Source organism: Leptinotarsa decemlineata, unplaced genomic scaffold (assembly GCF_025532065.1).
Source record: "Leptinotarsa decemlineata unplaced genomic scaffold, Ldec_3_MD MMD2_tig00026354_RagTag_RagTag, whole genome shotgun sequence".
NCBI lineage: Eukaryota > Metazoa > Arthropoda > Insecta > Coleoptera > Chrysomelidae > Leptinotarsa > Leptinotarsa decemlineata.
The window spans coordinates 18,463,437-18,482,536 of NW_027412702.1; the positions used below are offsets into that span (position 1 = coordinate 18,463,437).

The window sequence follows — 19,100 nt, forward strand, 5'->3', positions numbered from 1 at the left end:
CATATGAATATCGAAATATAAAAAAAGTAAAAGTGGAACCTTTGATCCAAAAGCTTTTAACAATCACCAGAACTTCAACTCTTTTTGACAAATGTTAAACCAACCAAGTTGCCGCCTTCAGAAGATAAAGTTTCTTTCATCTCCAATTGACATTTTTATGAATCAGTCTGTGCTTGCAGGAACTTTCACGAAAAAATTTCTATCCGAAATTATTGATGCATATCGGAATGTGTACCAACGAAATATTACCATTTCAGAAAATAAACCTCAGCTATCATCATCTTCTAAACCAATTCCACAAAAAAAAGACATCATGTGTACAAATTTATTGAAACATAATTTTTTAAATTAAAACTACACTTTGTTATTTAAATATAATAACTGTGCCTAATTCACAGACACAGCAAAACTATACATTTGGCAATAATGCAAAAGTTAGCAATTCAACCTAATTGTTCGTTGCGATACCTTATCACTATACACTTGTGTCCATTGCACGTATCAGTCGAAGGCCTTTGAAAAAAATTCACTCCTTGAAGTAAACAAAAGAGTACTCGTCAAAATCGCCCCATTTACCTACCAAAACAAAAACTAAAACACAATTTGAGAAAAACCTTTGGAATCTTCAAAAAATAAATTATACAGCAATATAATTAAATGTAAGACACCTTAACCCAGTAGGTGGGGGTGCAATATGTAAATTACAATATCAGATGATTCGATCGTGGATTATTTTTCTTACTAGTCAATCTGGACATTCTGTCGAATGTCAGTTCAACCAAAGTTCTCTTATTTACGATAAATAGAATGAGTGTTGTCCCTCAGAGGCTGCTATTCGCAATTTCTCTCTCATCACTTCAATGCTGGAATATTCTGGTAGTTTGAGGTAGTTGACACAAGTCATCACAGATGGAAGGTAGTCGTCGGGGTTCATATTTGCCTCTAATGTCTTTCTCACGACGGTAAGAGGGGGAGACAGTGATTTGAAACCTGAAACAACAAAAAATTTCAAATATTGAACCATACATTTATCCAGTATAATTCACATTATAATATAATAGAATTTCGTACATTCAAAACTTAATAAGATTGTATCATCGGTATAAAGTTCAGTTTCAAATGTTATATTGAGATTATATAAATAAAAAAAAGTTATGGTCTCAATATAGATCCTTGGGGCACATTATCAGAATCAGAATCATTTTATTCATCACAAATGAATACACATTGTGTGGTGAAAACTACAGAATATGTAACTTATCGGAATATTATCGTTATGGTCTCAATATAGATCCTTGGGGCACACTATCAGAATCATTTTATTCATCACAAAAGAATACACATTGTGCGGTGAAAACTACAGAATATGTAACTTATCGAAATATTATCGTGAATATTATAAAGAAAAGAGGTCCCAGAATGGAGCCTTGAGGTACACCTTTATGATAACTTTCTCTTGTCTTTGATTTTATGGAATCTAGTACAACAGTTTGTTTTCGATTGTCTAAGTAGGAAGTTGCCCAGTTTAGAGCAACACCACGAACTCCTATAGCTTCTAGTTTGAGTCTTAATAAGTTATGGTCTATAGTATCAAATGCCCGGCTTAGATCATAGAATAGGCCAACGACATTTTTTCTTTCATTAATTGCTCTATATATGAATTCCAAACAGTCATAAATTGCAGTATTAGTTGATTTATTTTTTCGAAATCCGTTCTGAATGGATGGCATTAGTTGGAAGTTCTCCAAATAAGCTGTGTGGAGTATGATGTCTCGAAAACTTTTGCAATTTGATTTTGTATGCAGATAGATCTATAATTTTTCATTTCGTTTATAGAACCTTTGTTCTTATAAACTGGAATGCATTTAGACTCTTTGATGGTAGGAAATATTCCAGACGTGAATGAATCATTTATTAGTTCACCTAATGGCTGGGCAATAAGTTTACTAGCAGCCTTCAGGACCTTACCATTTATGCCATCCATTCCTGCTGCAGGTTTAGATGTTGTTTTTGAGATGATTTCCTGAACTTCTTCAGGTGTTACAGGAGTTAGGAAAAAACTTTTATGAAATTTATCGAAAAAGTTTTTTCCTAACTCCTGTAACACCTGAAGAAGTTCAGGAAATCACCTCAAAAACAACATCTAAACCTGCAGCAGGAATGGATGGCATAAATGGTAAGGTCCTGTTGTCTTATTACAGAATTTCAACTCACCTCCAACTGGAAGACGGGGACTGCCCGTCAAAAATTGCACAAACATTCTCTGTTCCTCTCTGTCATACGAGCTGAGCACTTCGAATAGGAACCTGATTACCTTGGAATCTGCTGTGTACCCGTGATCTGGTCTGCAGCATTCCATCAACGTCTTTACATCCCAACCCAGAACATAGTCTTTGGGACTTCCACAAAATACAGATTCCAGCTCCTCAGGTAGAAACACTCTTAGATTGCGCAGAGGGAACACTGATTCAAAACCTTGAAAAAAATTTATTAATACATTATTTTGCATAAGTTTTCCACCTGAATTGAAATGATAAAAAGTTTACTCAAATTCCAGCATAATTCTCATTAAAAACTTTTGAAGTTTCCATACGAAAATTAAGAGGAATTTTTTTCTTTGAATATTAATCATGGTGCAGCCTTTCCACTATACTCAAAAAGACAAAGTTTGTTCATGTTCAATTTATTTTGGAGGGGTGTATCAGCAACTTTTTCAAAAAAAATTTAAAGCCGCTTTTTTCACCCTCTGATAAAAACAACATCATAACCTGACAATGCTTTTGATAATATCCCATATATCTGATGAAGCTCACTTGAAGAGTATATCTTCCCAATCAGATGAATATAACGGGTAATATACAAAATACCAAGTCAATATTCTGTTGAGATGTGAACAAAGACAACTATAAAGTTGAAGAAAATCAAATTAATTTAGTGGAAACATTCAAGAACAACCTCGAAAATTATGAAAAAGATGGAAACAGAATATAAAATGAAAAAACTTACCTTCTCGCAGAGATTCCATTTGTCGAGAAACCCCTTCATGTAAAATCCAGTGGGACATAAGTTTAACATACAAATGTAAATTGTGGATTGTCAGGTGCGTTGATCTTCCATTCTTCATGAGATCGATGTTATGGCCGGGAATAATAAAATCTAGGCCAAGGTCCTCAATAGGGCATCCATCAAATTCCAATTTTTCCACCTGAATCAAAACGAAAATAATTTTACTCAATTTTCAGTATAATTCATATTATAAACTGTTGAAGTTTCCATGAGAAGATTGATTGAATTTTTTTCTTTAAATGTTAATCATGGTGTAGCCTTGCCACTATACTCAAAAAGGCAAAGTTGTTCCAAGATTAATTTATTTGGGAGGGGCGTATCAGCAACTTCTTCAAAAATGTTCAAAAGCCACTTTCTTTACCCTCCAAAAAAAAAACAGTATAACCTCCAAATGCGACTTGTGTTTCAAAACAATAATGCCAAACTATGTATCTTGAACTATTACTTCATTTATCCCAAGAAACAAATATGTTTATATTAAGGACTTCAACAGAAGAGAAAACAAATACAACAAAAAATCTTAAAAAAATAAACAGTGTCAAAAATAATTAGTGACAAAATATTTCCATGATTTTTTTTCAATTTGTTTTCAAACTTCTTTAGGGAGTTTGTATTGCATACATTCAAAGCATAATAAGATTGTATCATCAGCATAAAGTTTGACCCGTCCCTTCAGTTTCAAATTTTATATAGAGATTAGGTAAAAAAAAAAAGTGATGGACCTATTATAGATCCTTGGGGCACACTATCAACTGTTGTTTTGAATGGGTGAATCGATTTGGTTAAAATATTCTGAATATTGAACAGATTTTGGGTGCTACTAGATCAAAAATTAATGATCAATTTATTTTGGAAGGATGAAGCTTCCCAATCAGATGGATATAATGGGTAATATACAAAATACCAAGTCAATACCAAGTCAATGAATCAATGGAAATTTAGAAAACCTATTCTTCAGAAAAATGTATGTCCATTTTTGATAAATCTAGATCAAAAAATTCTCTCACATTAATGTTGAATAAGCTATTAGTTTTTGGTCGTCTTTTATTTTTTTTATTTCAGCTTTCATGAAGTGATTTGCAGGAAATTTATGATTGTCAGTAATATTTCATCAGCTCATTTTAATGCCCTAACCAAAAAAATATTTAGAATATTCATGAGAGTCGACATTGGTGATGACAGTAGTAAATATATTTTATTGAAATGAATTTTTAGAAGCTAGAGATCAAATATCAAGAGAAATCATTCTTTGACAGTATTTTAAATATATATTTGTACAAGTAAGACAAATATGGTTGATAAAAAAAATATTGGATTTTGGTTAGGTGAAATGTGATTTTCATCATAATCATTTTGTATCGAAAGTTCAACTACTTTTGCAAATAAACATATTTCTAAAAATGTTTGGCATATAGAACTGCTATTTCACAAAAATAAAAATGAACATGTGACATACCTCGGCGTTTTTATCTTCATCGCTCATGTCAGGATCCACAAGAATTTCATCTCGTTGCTTTACCAATAATTGCATCTTTCGAAGAGTCTTGTAGATTTCCGGACTGACGTATTTGAGATCTGCCAGTGTTAAGCAATGTTCCTGCCCTAACAGCCAGCGGTAGAACGTCAATGAGAATGGGAGATCCAACTGAAGATAAAAAATTACTCAGTTCAATTAAATAGGAATATTTTCCATTTACTCATGATGTTAGGAAATATTTATATAAGAAACAGTTACCATTCTCGAATCCATCACAGCTTTAGCCATGAACTTCCCCAAAAATCTAAACTTGCTCTTGACCTTGGTGAGCTGGCCCACTTTTGCTCCTCTTGACAAAGGAATCGGGAACAAACCGGTAGGACTATGTACAAACTCGTTATCGCTGGTGTTATGTGCATTCCACAACTCTAGATTCGACCGTTGCATTTCTTTAGATACCAAAGCGTAAAACTCCAAAGTCGGTCCGAGACCGGTACCGACTTCGTTTTCATATTGCACTTCCAATAGAGCTTTCGAGGATGCCATGTCCTGCATCACCTGCTCTGCCTGCTTTAGTATCTCTTCTCGTGATATGGTACGTTTCCTTCGATCCAGTCTTGGTGTAACACGTTCTTGAGAATCACTCGAGCCCAGTTCTGGAGACATGTCGAGCAACCTAAAAAAAAAGGTGTTTATATTTTTGTATAAAACTTTTATTGACAAAATGGTTAAGGCTTTCGCCGTCGAGGTTTTCAGTGTCACTAATTTTTTGAGTTCAAAGGCTGTGGATTTTTGGAATTTCTTTCAGACGATTCGCTGGCGCAAGTGGCTAACTTCTTCAGAGCTTCGGATAGCAAACCAGGATGTATAAACCTCTGAAGGAGCTAGCCAGTAGCGCTAGCGAATCTTCAGAAAGAAATTCAAAAATTCACGTCCTTGGAACCCAGAAAATAGTGACACTGAAAACTTTTATTGATCTTCAAGATTAAACAAGAAAGTGGTTGCTGGTTATCTAAGTGATTCTAGATAACCAGAAAAATGCCACGTACAATTATACATTAATATTTTCAAATGAAATTGTATATTAATTGAGCATTTAACTTAGAAATTATTCACTTTGCATTAAAATTTAATATTTTTCCTCAATTATCACACACTGTTTTTCTGCTTATACTGCATTTTTATTAAACATCAACATGATGTCAGACCAAACATGTCAAAAACAACTCCACATGAATCATAAAATCAATATTTTCCAAAATTTTTCTTTTTTGTTTTTTGCAATTCAACACACAGCATCTGTTCGAAAACCCAATTCACTGTAGTATATTTCATACTTGAGTGTTAGCATGTAAAGTTGTCTTACTACTATCGCAAAATCTTTTTTAAACAATTTAATGCGAACACCATTCATTCTCAAACCATTCAATACAGTAACTGTATCGGACTATTCTGCCCTACTCGTTACTTGAAAAAACCCATTTTGTTCGGCACCAAGATATTTTCAAAATAATTTATACTATACCCTCAGCTTCCTCTACTACAGTGTTTTAAATAAGATGGTGTCATTATTATAGGGTGCCATTAAGATGACAAATGCTGGAGAAATTTCAACCTATCACTTGTAATACACCATAGTGTTGGGCCTAAAATGATTCTTCCAACATCTCTACGATGACAGTCTGCATGCTAGAAGTATTATTTGCTGAGGAGGGTTAGAAACATAAAAAGTGAACCAGTCCAGTAGGAGCCTCTCCAGTTTTTGTCTCCAAGACTATTTTCATGGTTTCTTCATGGTCTGTTTTTATGTCTGACATTTCATGGCAGTATACATTATTAAAGATGATGAGACAACAGACAAAGTGCTCGGGTTGTTCTCACAGCAGATACTACTTACGTTTGAATCTGTTTTTGTTCAATTCCGTAGGCGTGGCTTTGTTTCTATTGGTCGAATTGAATGATCTTATTTTATGAGTGTAGTTTATTGCAGGTAGCCAAACTTTATCATGTTAATACCCTTTTTTTGCGATTGAAATTGTTTTTGAATTTCTATCATCTCCCTATATAGTGATGGGTGAAAGCTAAGTTCAATCGAACACTTGGGTCTCTTCAAATGATATAAAGTTCTATCAAACACTTTGGTCTCTTCAAATGTGATAATGTGGGTACCTTTTCTGCCTGGGACATACAAGGCATTAAGAGCAAAATGAGTTATTACAGTGGAATCTCACTAATCCGGCACATCAATAGACAGATACGTCCAATATTCCGGCACCCTACGCCCGCGACTATCTCGCCCTTCTACGCCTATGTGCTTCGTCGCCGCGTCATCGTTAAGCAGCCTAACCTCAAAACTCATGTGTTGTTTTGAAGTGAGATTGGTGTGTCGTTGAAAATGTTGAGTAAACGGAAGCACAAGACACTATTCATTTATTATGATTTTGCCTCTATAATCCAGTAATCCGAACCTTCCAATAATCTGGCACCCTCTTGTTTTTAATAGTACCGGATTATTAAGATTCTACTGTATAGAAACATATGTTTATCTTTGGCGAGGATCCTTAAAAAAGCACTTGGAATTGAAAACAGCTATTTTCACTCACCTCTGTAAGGCACGATCTCTGTCAAATGATGTAGCATAGAAAAGAAGTTGGCGAGTCTCGAACGGGAACAAGAAAGGACACGACATAGCGATCTGCTGCAACCAATTCGGAAGATTGCCTGTCATGATGACTAGAGGATCTTGAAGCTGTCTGCTTGCCTTGGCGGCTATTTTACTGTTAAGGAAATCTGAAGGAGGTAAAATGGGTTGGTATTCTATGGCGGGGTACAAATGGCTCCAGTATACGTTTAGGGAGTTTAAGATTCTTAGAAGGCACAATACTTCTAGAGAAGCATCTTTTATGGTAACTGTTTCGGGGAGTTTGGTCATCAGGAAGGGAGTTAGAGGAGATTGCGGAGGTGGAGTAATTCCTTCTGAAATAAAAATAAATTATCAGTATGGGAATTTTCAAAGATTATTACAATTAAATTTTAGTCAATGTATAAGCCATAAAATCAAAGTGGGTAAATAAGTATTTTAAATATAAATTTGGTGACAGTGGAATATGTAGAATTTGTTTTTAAAAGCAAAAGGGTAACCCACAGCTGACAAACATGATACACCACCATTTCAGATTATTAATATTTGAAAACACTGGAATTTGAAAAACTAACTAGTTTAAATCTAGTCATAAAAGCTATGTAGTATTATTAACTAGGAACTAAAGTATTGTCAGTGATAATTAACGTGATATAAATGAAAGAAAGAAATTTTAATTCAAAACTGTAGATCGAAGATTTATATCAGATATTTTAAATAGTGAATAGTTTTACAATAAGCTCCCAAATGCTGTTAACAATTTTAATAAAAAACCAAAGTTACAAATCAATTTGAAAGAACAATTAGCGTTCTAAAACTGGTTATATAATAAGCTCCTTTTACGTCTGAAGAAGATATCATCTAACGAATTCAATATACACTGCAGCAGATAATGTGATTCCTTGTCGCTATAATCTATATGCACTTTCGAATCACAGTGGGTCTACCTACAGCGCACATTATACAGCATTCTGCAGACATCCTTATAATGGCACGTGGCACGAATACAATGATTCACAAGTGTCACCAACTTCACCAAAATCGCTTGTGAGTGGAGATGCATACATCCTCTTTTATGAAAAGGAGGAAACGTGTTCGCACCTTTGAGCATTTTGTAAAGTCATTTTTGAACTGTTCATTTTAATGTTATGTATTATCTAGTTAAATGTTTATAATTTATTAGGAAATAATATTCACAAGTAAATATACACTTGATTTTCTCTATGCGGATGAATGAAAGTTGATTTTTACTTTGACCTATGGAGATTTTCAAAATTTGATGTATTTCAAATGAAATAAATGAATTTTAAATTGTGATGTACCTTACTATTTAACCTCATCGTAATTATTATTTTTCCTTGATTTTTGTAAAATCTATATCAGTTAATAACACAACAAACAATTATTCACCTATGTATCTATCATGTTTTTGTCTGTAGTGAGATTATTAAAAAAAATTTCAAACTCACCATTCCATAATTCATCTCCTTTACGCCTAGAAGTACTTTTACCGGAAGACCCTTTTCCTTTTCTACTTGAATGACTCGACGAAGTTCCGCTACTACTCTTAGCTGTCGATTCTTCTTTCATTGGCCTGTAGTAAATTACATGTGTTTGGACCCAAATTCCTGCATGACCTTTGAAAGAAAAGTAAAAATGTATCAATCCACAGAAAGGCCTAATATGCTTATTTGAAAAAAAAATCTAGAGTATGATTAGATCGAGGTAAAACTAATTCCGATACTTACCTAAAATGTGAGACTCACCTAATGGAGTTTCGTTATCTGTGTCAGTCTCACTTTGATCGTTCCCGTTGTTGCTAAATTGTCTCACAGCCTGATAAACGGTCATATTGTAAGGCAGCACATTGTTGCCAATGAGAAATTGCAACTTGTGCTTGGTACCTGTTTGCGATATCACAACTCCAGCTAAAGATTCTTCTATGTCAGTGTCCGAATCACCATCATCACTATCAGCACTATTATTGTCCCTGAAATTAATCATTATTATAGATTGTTGTGTGTATGTATAAGGTGTGATATTTATGGTTTTGGAAACCTACCTAAGTCTACCATATCCTCTAACTACTAAGTAACGCTCTATTGCTTGTACGAGGGCTAGAGGGTCGATCTTGACTGTACCACCCTTCCACTGTTTTAGATTTGTGCACTCGGGATGCCTCTGAAGATTGCACTGAAAAAAAAAAAAGATAAAATAAAAGAACCCTTTACTTTGCATCGTTTTCTATATTCTATTTTCAGTTGGGGTTTCTGAGTGCAGTAACTACAAGCACCTTCTAGCAAGTGCCAAAGTTTTGTGTGAGCATAAATATTTGAACAAAAAACTTGTTTTTCATTTATATTGAAATCCCCGATTTCAACAAGTTTGCTTCATGATGAATGAAGGAGGAGTTTACGTAAAAAAAAATATGAAACAGAAATTCATTGGAAATAATTTGAGACAGCCTCATAAAAAAACATTACATACCATGAAGATATTACAGATAATACATAGAAATTACAAATGACTATTAATTTAATTTATTTACTAAATAGAAACTTTAAACAATTAAAATTAACTAACCTTTAACTGATGTGTATTGAAGAATTTCAGTGCGCTAGTACCACCTCGACCAGAACCTGAACTAGCCGGAAAGTCGTGAACTTTGACTGGGAACTGTTCCAGCTGCGATACGCACCCATTTAATTTATTAACTAAAGCGCTCATCCATGTAGGATTGAGCTCAGGTATACTGAAAAAAAAACAATATATTACTAATTTGTTTTGTTTTCAAATAAACATTTCAACAAAATTTACACTGTGTCCAAAACGGCATAAATACCTTGTAACATTTTCATCGAAGGGACAACCTGCAAACACGTTCAGCATTATCCTAAGTCTTTGATCTCTTTCATAGGGTCCATCTTCGTCGGCTAGGTAGGAAAGAAGAGCCGTGATGAGACCAGAATAGTTGACTTCAAACGGAGATATATCCGATTCCATAAGTATTTCTCTTAGTTCCAGTAGAGCTTCTCCGCATTTGGTAGTAGGAAGTTTGTCGATAGCTACTTTGAGGCGGGATATGACTTTTGTGACTGAGTGGGAGTCATCTTCCGAACTTGAGTACGATTCTATGAATTTAGATGCCTGAAAAGTACAAAGAAAGCATAATTTATTTCTTTATCCGTATTTATTCAAATATACAACTTTACGAAAATAATTGAATCATAATAAACGGAATGCCTATTTCTGACTCAAACTGCTGCATACCAGTAAACAAATTAGGGTATTATTTACCTGTTCTCTTATCCACGTTCTGGTTTTCTCCCGATTTCCTGCTGTAAGAAGTGAATTGGATGAAGATTTAGATAAATTATTTAAGGAGTCTTTACTGTAATTTCTATCATGTGACGTGTTCATACTTCTTCCCCATCTGGCGGGATTCAAACTTTGAAGAAAACTAGATTTAGAGCTTGAACCTGAGAAGCGTTGTCTTGCAGAATTGCTAAAAAGAAAAAAGACAAATAAATGCAACGTTGATGTAATATTAATATCCTCTATTGCTACACAGTAATAACAATTTCAACATTATGAAAATTTCAAAAATCTAATATATAAAAATGGATGTTGGTTGGTTGGTAAGTGATAAACTTCTACATCGCTCAACCGATCGTGATGAAACTCGACATGTATAAGTAATTTTTCATGGAGAAGGTTTTTTAGGCTATCAATTTTTCTGTAACTCGCCACTAGATGGCGCTGTAGAACAATTTTTTGAAAGCACTGTTCTATAACGCTGCACACGCCTAAGTTCGTTGATTCTGATTATGTTAAAACATTGGAACAGCAGCGATACAGCAACATAGTACTAGTAATATATGAAAATGTAATGTAACAAATAACACAATTCCTTCAAAGCTGATGTGGATATTTTTTCAAAAGACATATCCCAAACAAATAAATGTTTGCTCGTAATGGAGGTTTGTCAATTTATTTTAACAGAAACATAATCAGTAGTCCCTTTGATATGACTGTCATAACTTTCTATATCAACATCTAAAGTTAAAAACGTATAGTCTCAAATAACGAATTTAATTTTTATGTTTCAGCGTGCGTTGGATGTTGGAAGATGAACTGTTTTGTAATTATTAAAAAAAAATAATGATGAAATATTAGGAATGACAATTTTATATTCTACTACCCAGTTTTAGAATAATACAACACGTGTTTCGCTATACAATAGCGTCTTTTTCAGGCGTGTCTATACTAACTAAAATCTACATATTCAATGCTTAATATATGTATATTTTTATAATTCAATGTACCTAAATTTTACGTACCCAATTAATGTTAAAAATTAACATTAACATAAGAAAATAAATTGCCCAAACTCATTTCCATAAACACATAATGATTGAAATTATCGGAGCTTATCTGTCAATTATTTACTAGTTGCCACATTTGGAAAATATTCAGTAACGGGGAGTTATTTCATTCTATTTGGTCATTCAGTAAACTGCTTGAATTCTCAAATCAGTTCATTTATAAACATTCTAAAAGATGTAGTTTCAAACTTTTCTCTTCTAAGTGTAACATATTATAGTCGTGATTGAACTCATGTCCATACGTTTTTGTAAAACCGTGTAGTGAAAATCTCACAAAGTATCACTTGAATACGTGATGGATTTTTTAATCAAGTATCGGCCAATATGTCATGCCCTTAAATTAAGAGACATGCACACTTTCAATGACTTTTGATCAAGCAGTTAAGTCCTCAAATTATCGAATTCAAAGATAATTGTTGTTGAATTTAATTCAATCAGGTCATAAAGCACCTATCCTCTGTATTATTTCAATACCATAATATTCTTACTTATCCTAGCTGGACCAAGCATAGAAGTAAAATATGTCAAAAACTTCTTGAGGGAACACAGTTTCAAAACATCTTAATTCAACACAATTTCTTCAACTTACCTTGGAGTAGAATTTCCAATAGAAGTTGCTTTTGTAAACAAATCCTGCATAAGAGATGGCGATAACGGCATATCCTCTTGCCTAGTTTTTGATCTGCTTGAACCGGACGTTCGTTTTGCGACTCTCTTCCTTTTCAGTACATCGCTGAACTTGACGTGCGAAGGGCTCTGCGACCTCGGATCAGATTCCTGCAAGCGTTGAGCTTCAGGAGTCAACGTGCTCATCGTTGAGGAAACGGGAGTGCTTCCTAAGAGAGCCGCCGAACCATTGGCTGTGTGCACGATAGTGCTGCTAGTCGATTGAGAGGTGCTAGGTTGAGATTCGTTAGCAACAACTGAAAATGATGTGGAGCTGCAGCTCGATTTGGGGGGACTCACTCCTAAAGGTACCTGGAACAAAAAAGATTTGAAATTTCGAATTCAAATATCATATGAAACGGCCCATTTTTATTCTTCCTTGATTTATTTAGTAGGTATGTATTTTTATCATACATAGTAGACGATTGAATTATAGTTTACTACTGTATGTCACTATAATATAGCATATTTTTTTAAGGAAATTTTTTGAATTTTAAATTGTATAGCATTTGTTTTGTTTCGTAAAAATGTGTTTGACACCCTATTTTATATAAATGGGCTTTAAGGAATTACTTTTATACTACTTTGACATAGTTCATAATCGTTCGTCAACAAGAACTCTTTCTTAGGACAATAAACGTATTTCTCTCTCAGAAGGGCCTTAGTGCCATAATAACGAAGATTTTATGAGTGACTGCCATGTGATGCTATGGCTTAATGAAGCTTCTGCAATTTTGTTGGTAATAAGTAGTTGAAATTAACTACAGAAATGTTTTTTATGTAGATGAAACTGAAAGTAATTTAGTAAATTTTTTTGAACAGCGGTCACAATTCCAAGTGCTATTTTCTGTGAGATGAACCCCCATACCGGCCTAAAATGGAACAAATTCATTGAGAAAAGTGACTTTTAGAAAAAAAAAAGTGACGTGCTGTAATCAATACAGTTGACCAGTGTGCATAATTTAAAAAAAGTTAGATTAATATTACATCATCACCACTTCATTTATGCATTCATCGGATTTGATATTGCATCAGATTTTTATAATGAAATGAAAAAGGATTCAATTAAAATATTTTCGTTATCTGAGAGTTATGTGTTTCAGCTGAAACATTCATGGTTGAAGAACCAATAAGTAAGTTTTAATGAAAATAATTGTATTGTCACAATGCATGGTACCGCAACTGCCAAAAATTTGAATGAACCATAGCATAAGATTCATATTGTTCTCACATATAATAAAAAAAATTGATGTTGCTTATAAAAAGAGCGGTTGGGTATTTTACATGATAGGGATTCAAGTGTAATATTGATGGTCTATTATTGCAAACAAAGTAGCATTATATATTCACAATAATTGACTTTTGTACACGATTAAATTGTCAATTCGATATATCTCTGAAAACACTATACAACTCAGTTAGTTACCTACATTAAAAGATGCAACAAAATAACATATTTAAAAAGTTTACTTGCAAGTTCAACAACAGAAAAACAATGTTCTAATATCTATTGAACAATGGAGTTGCAAAAACAACTACTTAAAATCAATCAAAAAGACAAAACCCGCAGCTATAGCTATAAAAAATATATTTTCTAAAAATATTCATTCAGAAACATGTATTCGTGAAATAAATGATCGATTAGTGTTCTACCTTTATTATTTCCAGCTAAAACAACTTCAGCGTTGATGCTATAATTATTGTGTTAAAATCTACTTTTTTGGTAATCAAGTGTCACCTCCTATATGAACGACAACCCATGAAAGTTGAAACTTAAGCGAGCTGGGTAACGAGGTCTAAACTTTTAACGTGCAATTTCCAGCATTTATAAATATATACTAAATAAAATACAAATAATGTTTTAATAAAAAAGCCTTGTGAACCTTAATTTACAAATAAATGAATATACATTTATTATTATTATTAATAAAGCAGTGCTCACATATTGTTTGAATAATACAAATTATCTGTGTCTGATTCAAGATGTTTCTGAATTGAAATAATATAAATATACAATTTTTTTTTAAATCATCAAAATTGAGCTGTTTCTGAGGAAAGAGGCCTGTTTTATGCATTCGTTCATGCCACTATATTATATTATTCATTGGTTCATATAACAGTGCATTTAGCAGTCCAGGTGAAATAGATCATCATATATGTCTACACACTGAAACAATGACTTGAGATTTCTCATAGACAGTTGAAAAATTATCTTCAGAACACTTCTTAGGGTCAATATTATCATTACTTTTTTGACAGCCTCCTTATAAATAAATATCCTTGGCCCATAATATAACAGAAATTATCATTAGAGATTCTTGTACTCACCTCTGGATCAGCTAATCTATTTATTTGATGCAACACTCCTTCTCTCCTGAAATGAACTCCAAATTCGTCTGGCAGTTTAGTCATTAATATTTCGGCCATTTGCAGAGCCCCAACTACGATTCGCAGATCGCTAGAAGCCATCATACCTGCTATGTGGCTGCTCACCACCTGATTCTTCAATACATCCCTCAACAATTCTGAATTAGCATAGTAAACCATCCTGAGTAGCGCACGAAGGCATTTAAACCTGAAAATAACAAATTGTTATTTTTATTATTATTATATTTTCTTGGGTGTCATCGGTATCGACTGCTTGGTCATTAGCTCTGGTCGTTATAGATTTGGCTAACAGATTATTATTAAACCATGGTATTGTTAATATAGGAATGTAGGATTTCACGGCTGGCGTCAATGTATTGGTTGGTTTCCGGGTTTTGCCATGGTCTTCTTTGGTTATGATCTCCAAACTTTTCATATCAACAGTTGATACGTCAATAGTACTTCGACCACGCCACTGAAGATGACTGCCGCAGTTGCAGTTGAAACGTTTAGAGATTGTAAAAAGAAAGTCATGGAAAAACAAGGAAACCAACCAAAACATGGTATCGTTATTTATAATTGGTTACCAGAAAGAATAAAAAATACAAAATTCAAAAGAATATTGTGAAATAATTATTAGAAAAGTGAACTGTCTAAAAAAATTAAATTTCTTGTTGTTAAATGTTAAGTATTGTTTTGATTATCTTTTATTTCTATTGAACTCTCCAATATAAACAGGTTTGTTGCTTGCGATAACAAAAGAAATAGTTCAAGTTGATTTAAAATGTAAATTAAATTTTCAAAACGGATTTCCTCCATTAATAAATGAATAAATTATTTACCAACCCATGAAAACTAAAAATAATTTTATTCGGATATATTTTCAAGGTCCTAAGCAAAGAATTGGTGGTTGCTAATTAACACAACATCATTACCTTACAGCTGGCCCAGCACTTGAAGAATACACTTCATACAGTACGGAAAATAGTGATCTGATAAAAGCAGCTGCCAAACCTCGTTCTTCTCTCAAACATGCTACGCGAGCATCTCGGCTAGCAGATAAAGTTCTTTGGGGAGCTTGAGAAGGTTCGACGGGGCTAGATTGCACACTAGTTGGTGTGAAACGTCTTTGCACAGGCCTGGAAGTACCTAAAAAAAAAAAAAAAAAGAAATGATCTTACTACAAGTTAGTTTCAGATTAACGTATTCATAATCACTTTCTTTGTAAATATGGAGTATATTCAATACAGAGTATATTATCTCAAAAAATATGAAGTTACCTGTGTCTTCATTGATTTGTTGCATTGAATGAAAATCTATCGTGTATATCTTTCCCAAACTATTGAGGCTAACTTCATCATCACCATTCATGTGTGCAGCTTCTATTATTCTACTATCTACAGCACTGTATGTGTGCCAAAGGCCACGATCTTCTCTCCATTGCCAAATGGGCTGATCCTTTGCTAAGCTGGATGGGCGTTCCAATAGACTGTCAACGGCAAAGATGCCTTCGGTCGGTAGTTTCGGCATCAATTCTCCAATAAGTGCTGTTATTTCGAATTGTTCTTGGGGTTGTCTGAAATGATTTTTTTTGAGTATTTTTGAATAAAGAACAACATTAAATAAATTAGCCCAGAAATAATTAAAAAAATTCAACTTTACAGGAAGCATGTATTTATAAATTAATGAGTTGTGATGAAAATTCAATTTATGCACAAAAACTATCAAATATACATTGTTATTGTCATTTCAGCGTATATTACAACAAACCTTTTCTAAATTCATGTGTTTGAGAATGATTAGTAACCATTTCTCATGCTTATTGTTAAGTAGTTCTATAGTAAAACAAGATAGGTCAGTACCAGACACAAAAAGAAACACAAAATGTTTACTACTCGTTCTCAAACACAGACAAACGGAGTACAGGTTTCCAAAGTAGAGAATTATCTAATAAATATCTGATAACTTTATTGAATGAAATACAGCACTCAAATTTGGAAAATTATAACTCACAGCAATTATACTTCCAAATAACAGAGCTGATTGGCCAATGCAACCTCAAAAAATTAGATACTCTTTACTCAAATAATTTGAGAATTTCATAAGCCTAGGAAAGTTAAAATTGATATTATCTGACTCACGGTAATATTTTTGAATTGAAAAAAAACTAGGCAGGTACCTTTCAGAAAACTTTCCCATTGAAGGGTCATGTTGTTTTTTGAGTAACTGAATAAATTGAATTCGATTAAGCTTAGTTCTTATTATTATTTCGGAACAATGACATAACACTGACAACAATAAGAGACATTATATTTTCATATTAGTCAGTGGGATATGCTTGAAGACAGGCAGTAAACAAATCTAAAGAAATCAACTTTAAATATCCAAGCCCGTCTCGGATATACCTAGACAGTAGGTTGAATGGACTGAGCCTACCAGAAAACAACTACTCCACTCTGATAGGTGTCAGTCCATTCAACCTACAGTGTAGGTATATCCGAAACTGACTTGAGCATTGACAGTTCATTTCTTTACTGCCTGTCTTCAAGCATATCCCACTGACTAACAAAAAAGTTTTTCTTTGCTCATTCAGAGGAATCGGGCAAATTTCGGATATGCAATTGGTTAGTACCTCGTCCACTAGATGGAGTGACATTTTTGATGTTTGTTCCAACTTAAGACGAGAAATTAAATACTCTGAAAGAATTTCGATTTTCAATTATGGAATATCATTAACTTTAGGTCAATGATGGTCACTATCTTGCACTGATGAGTGGGTAAGGAGTCCGAAACCGGTCTGCAAGTGTGCCCGAAACCGGTCTGCAAGTGTGCCTGTTCCAAAATTGATGTATTGCCAATTGGATATGCAGAAAATTTTCTGTGAAGATTTCTGCACTGACGCCTGTCGGATATAATCCAACGCCGTTCGTGGTATTAGTCAGTGGAGTAGTTGTTATCTGATAGGCGCCAGTCCATTCAACCTACTGTGTAGGTATATCCGAGATGGGCTTGAACCAGTGACAGCTCGTGCATTGGAGAACAGGGGAGGCTTAAGTCATATAGACTATATACACACAGAAAAGCCCGCCGGAGGCGCGAAATTTTTTTTTGTTGCACGATTTGCTTAATACTAAAGTTAGGGTATGGGCATGACAATGCGTAAAAAGTGCATGAGGAGCTATGGACTTTATTTTAGTTTGTAAACCATTTAAATGGCCGGCCATGACCGCAGCCCCATCATAGGTTTGCGCAATTAACTTTTGCCCAAAATTATAGGTGTCACACGTACGAATTGAAAAATTAAACAAATCGTCAGCTGTGCGCCCAGATAAAACATCATGAAAACCCATAAAACGTTCTACCACATTAACATCTTTGGCATATCTAAAAACGATTGAAAGTTGTGATGTACAAGTAATATCGGTATTTTCGTCAATTTCCCATGCAAAAAAAGAAACACTTTCAATCTCCTTGCTTATATTTTCCTTAATAATGTATGCCACACTGTCTATAATAAGCTTATTTTGGATGGTTTTTGAGGTGCCCGAAAAAACGCTATCGTTTAAAAAAAGTGCCAATTTGTGAATCATATTTGCCCCATAACACGAGGTAAATTTTTTAAATTGGAGTATCTTATTTTAGACCACGTTTGGTATTCAGTTTGTACGGAAAATAAAACACAGGGCCAACAAAAAAGTTTTTCTCGTTTAATGGAGCCGGTTAACCAATCGCATTTATCATACCAACTTATATTAAATCCACGATTTTGTCGATTATCTGACGATTTAATTGAAATCAAATTTGGTTGAGGCCTTCCCAGAGTTTTAATAATGTAAAATTTATTATCATAAGATGAAGACTTGAAATTATTTGTCAGCAACCAATCCACTATATCGTCAGATTTTTCAATTTCGTCCAACTCATCCATAATAAATGAAAAAAAGAAAACTTACCGAAAAGTGAAAACCTGAAAACACCTTGAAATTGAAAGAAAATACTTTAAAAATACATTCAAAATATTACCAAAAAGCACTGCTATAATATAAATACTGCCTGTTTTATACACAAATAACAAATATTATCAAGAAACACTAAAACGATTTACCGAAATATTGTTTAGTTCCGGCCCGTCACGGTATCCCGTCCGAATAATTAAATAAAAAACAAACGCATTCGTACACTAACGAAGACCAACTGGAGGCAAGCCTCCCCTGACGCTATAATTTCTGCAACTGAAATTACAAATCGGGACGTATGTCGCTGGTTGGATCGGTCTCGTGGAGCCTGTGTTTTTTAAAGCGGTCAGAGGCTTGGCTCCCTTGCAACGTATGGCATTCATTATTTCGGGTTGATAGTTTATTCGTTCATGGGCGATACGTTTGAGTTTTGTTGATGCAGGATACAGTGTGGTACGTACTATGTAGTGAGTGATAGTGTTTTTTCGGGCATATTATGTATTTATATTAAAAATTAATGGTAAAGTAATAATACCCAAGCA

The 19,100-nt window shown here is 33.8% G+C and overlaps 1 protein-coding gene across 9 annotated transcripts in view; it reads right to left on the bottom strand.

Moving 5' to 3' along the window:
• Positions 1 to 311: 311 nt before the first annotated feature.
• Positions 312 to 19,100, bottom strand: part of ctrip (E3 ubiquitin-protein ligase ctrip) — a 75,201-nt gene continuing 56,412 nt past the window's right edge. For 7 of the 9 annotated variants that reach the window (XM_074184155.1, XM_074184159.1, XM_074184154.1 and 4 more), the window contains 16 exons: positions 15,883 to 16,178; positions 15,538 to 15,751; positions 14,564 to 14,810; positions 12,159 to 12,547; positions 10,482 to 10,689; positions 10,027 to 10,331; positions 9,768 to 9,936; positions 9,247 to 9,377; positions 8,933 to 9,174; positions 8,654 to 8,821; positions 7,147 to 7,519; positions 4,802 to 5,219; positions 4,523 to 4,711; positions 3,007 to 3,205; positions 2,215 to 2,475; positions 312 to 990 (listed from right to left, as the gene is read on the bottom strand). In XM_074184155.1, the coding sequence (XP_074040256.1) occupies positions 794 to 990; positions 2,215 to 2,475; positions 3,007 to 3,205; positions 4,523 to 4,711; positions 4,802 to 5,219; positions 7,147 to 7,519; positions 8,654 to 8,821; positions 8,933 to 9,174; positions 9,247 to 9,377; positions 9,768 to 9,936; positions 10,027 to 10,331; positions 10,482 to 10,689; positions 12,159 to 12,547; positions 14,564 to 14,810; positions 15,538 to 15,751; positions 15,883 to 16,178 (4,006 nt within the window). In that variant the 3' untranslated portion in view covers positions 312 to 793. The remainder of the gene's footprint in view (positions 991 to 2,214; positions 2,476 to 3,006; positions 3,206 to 4,522; positions 4,712 to 4,801; positions 5,220 to 7,146; positions 7,520 to 8,653; positions 8,822 to 8,932; positions 9,175 to 9,246; positions 9,378 to 9,767; positions 9,937 to 10,026; positions 10,332 to 10,481; positions 10,690 to 12,158; positions 12,548 to 14,563; positions 14,811 to 15,537; positions 15,752 to 15,882; positions 16,179 to 19,100) is intronic. The other 2 variants (XM_074184158.1, XM_074184157.1) reach the window with 2 other exon arrangements.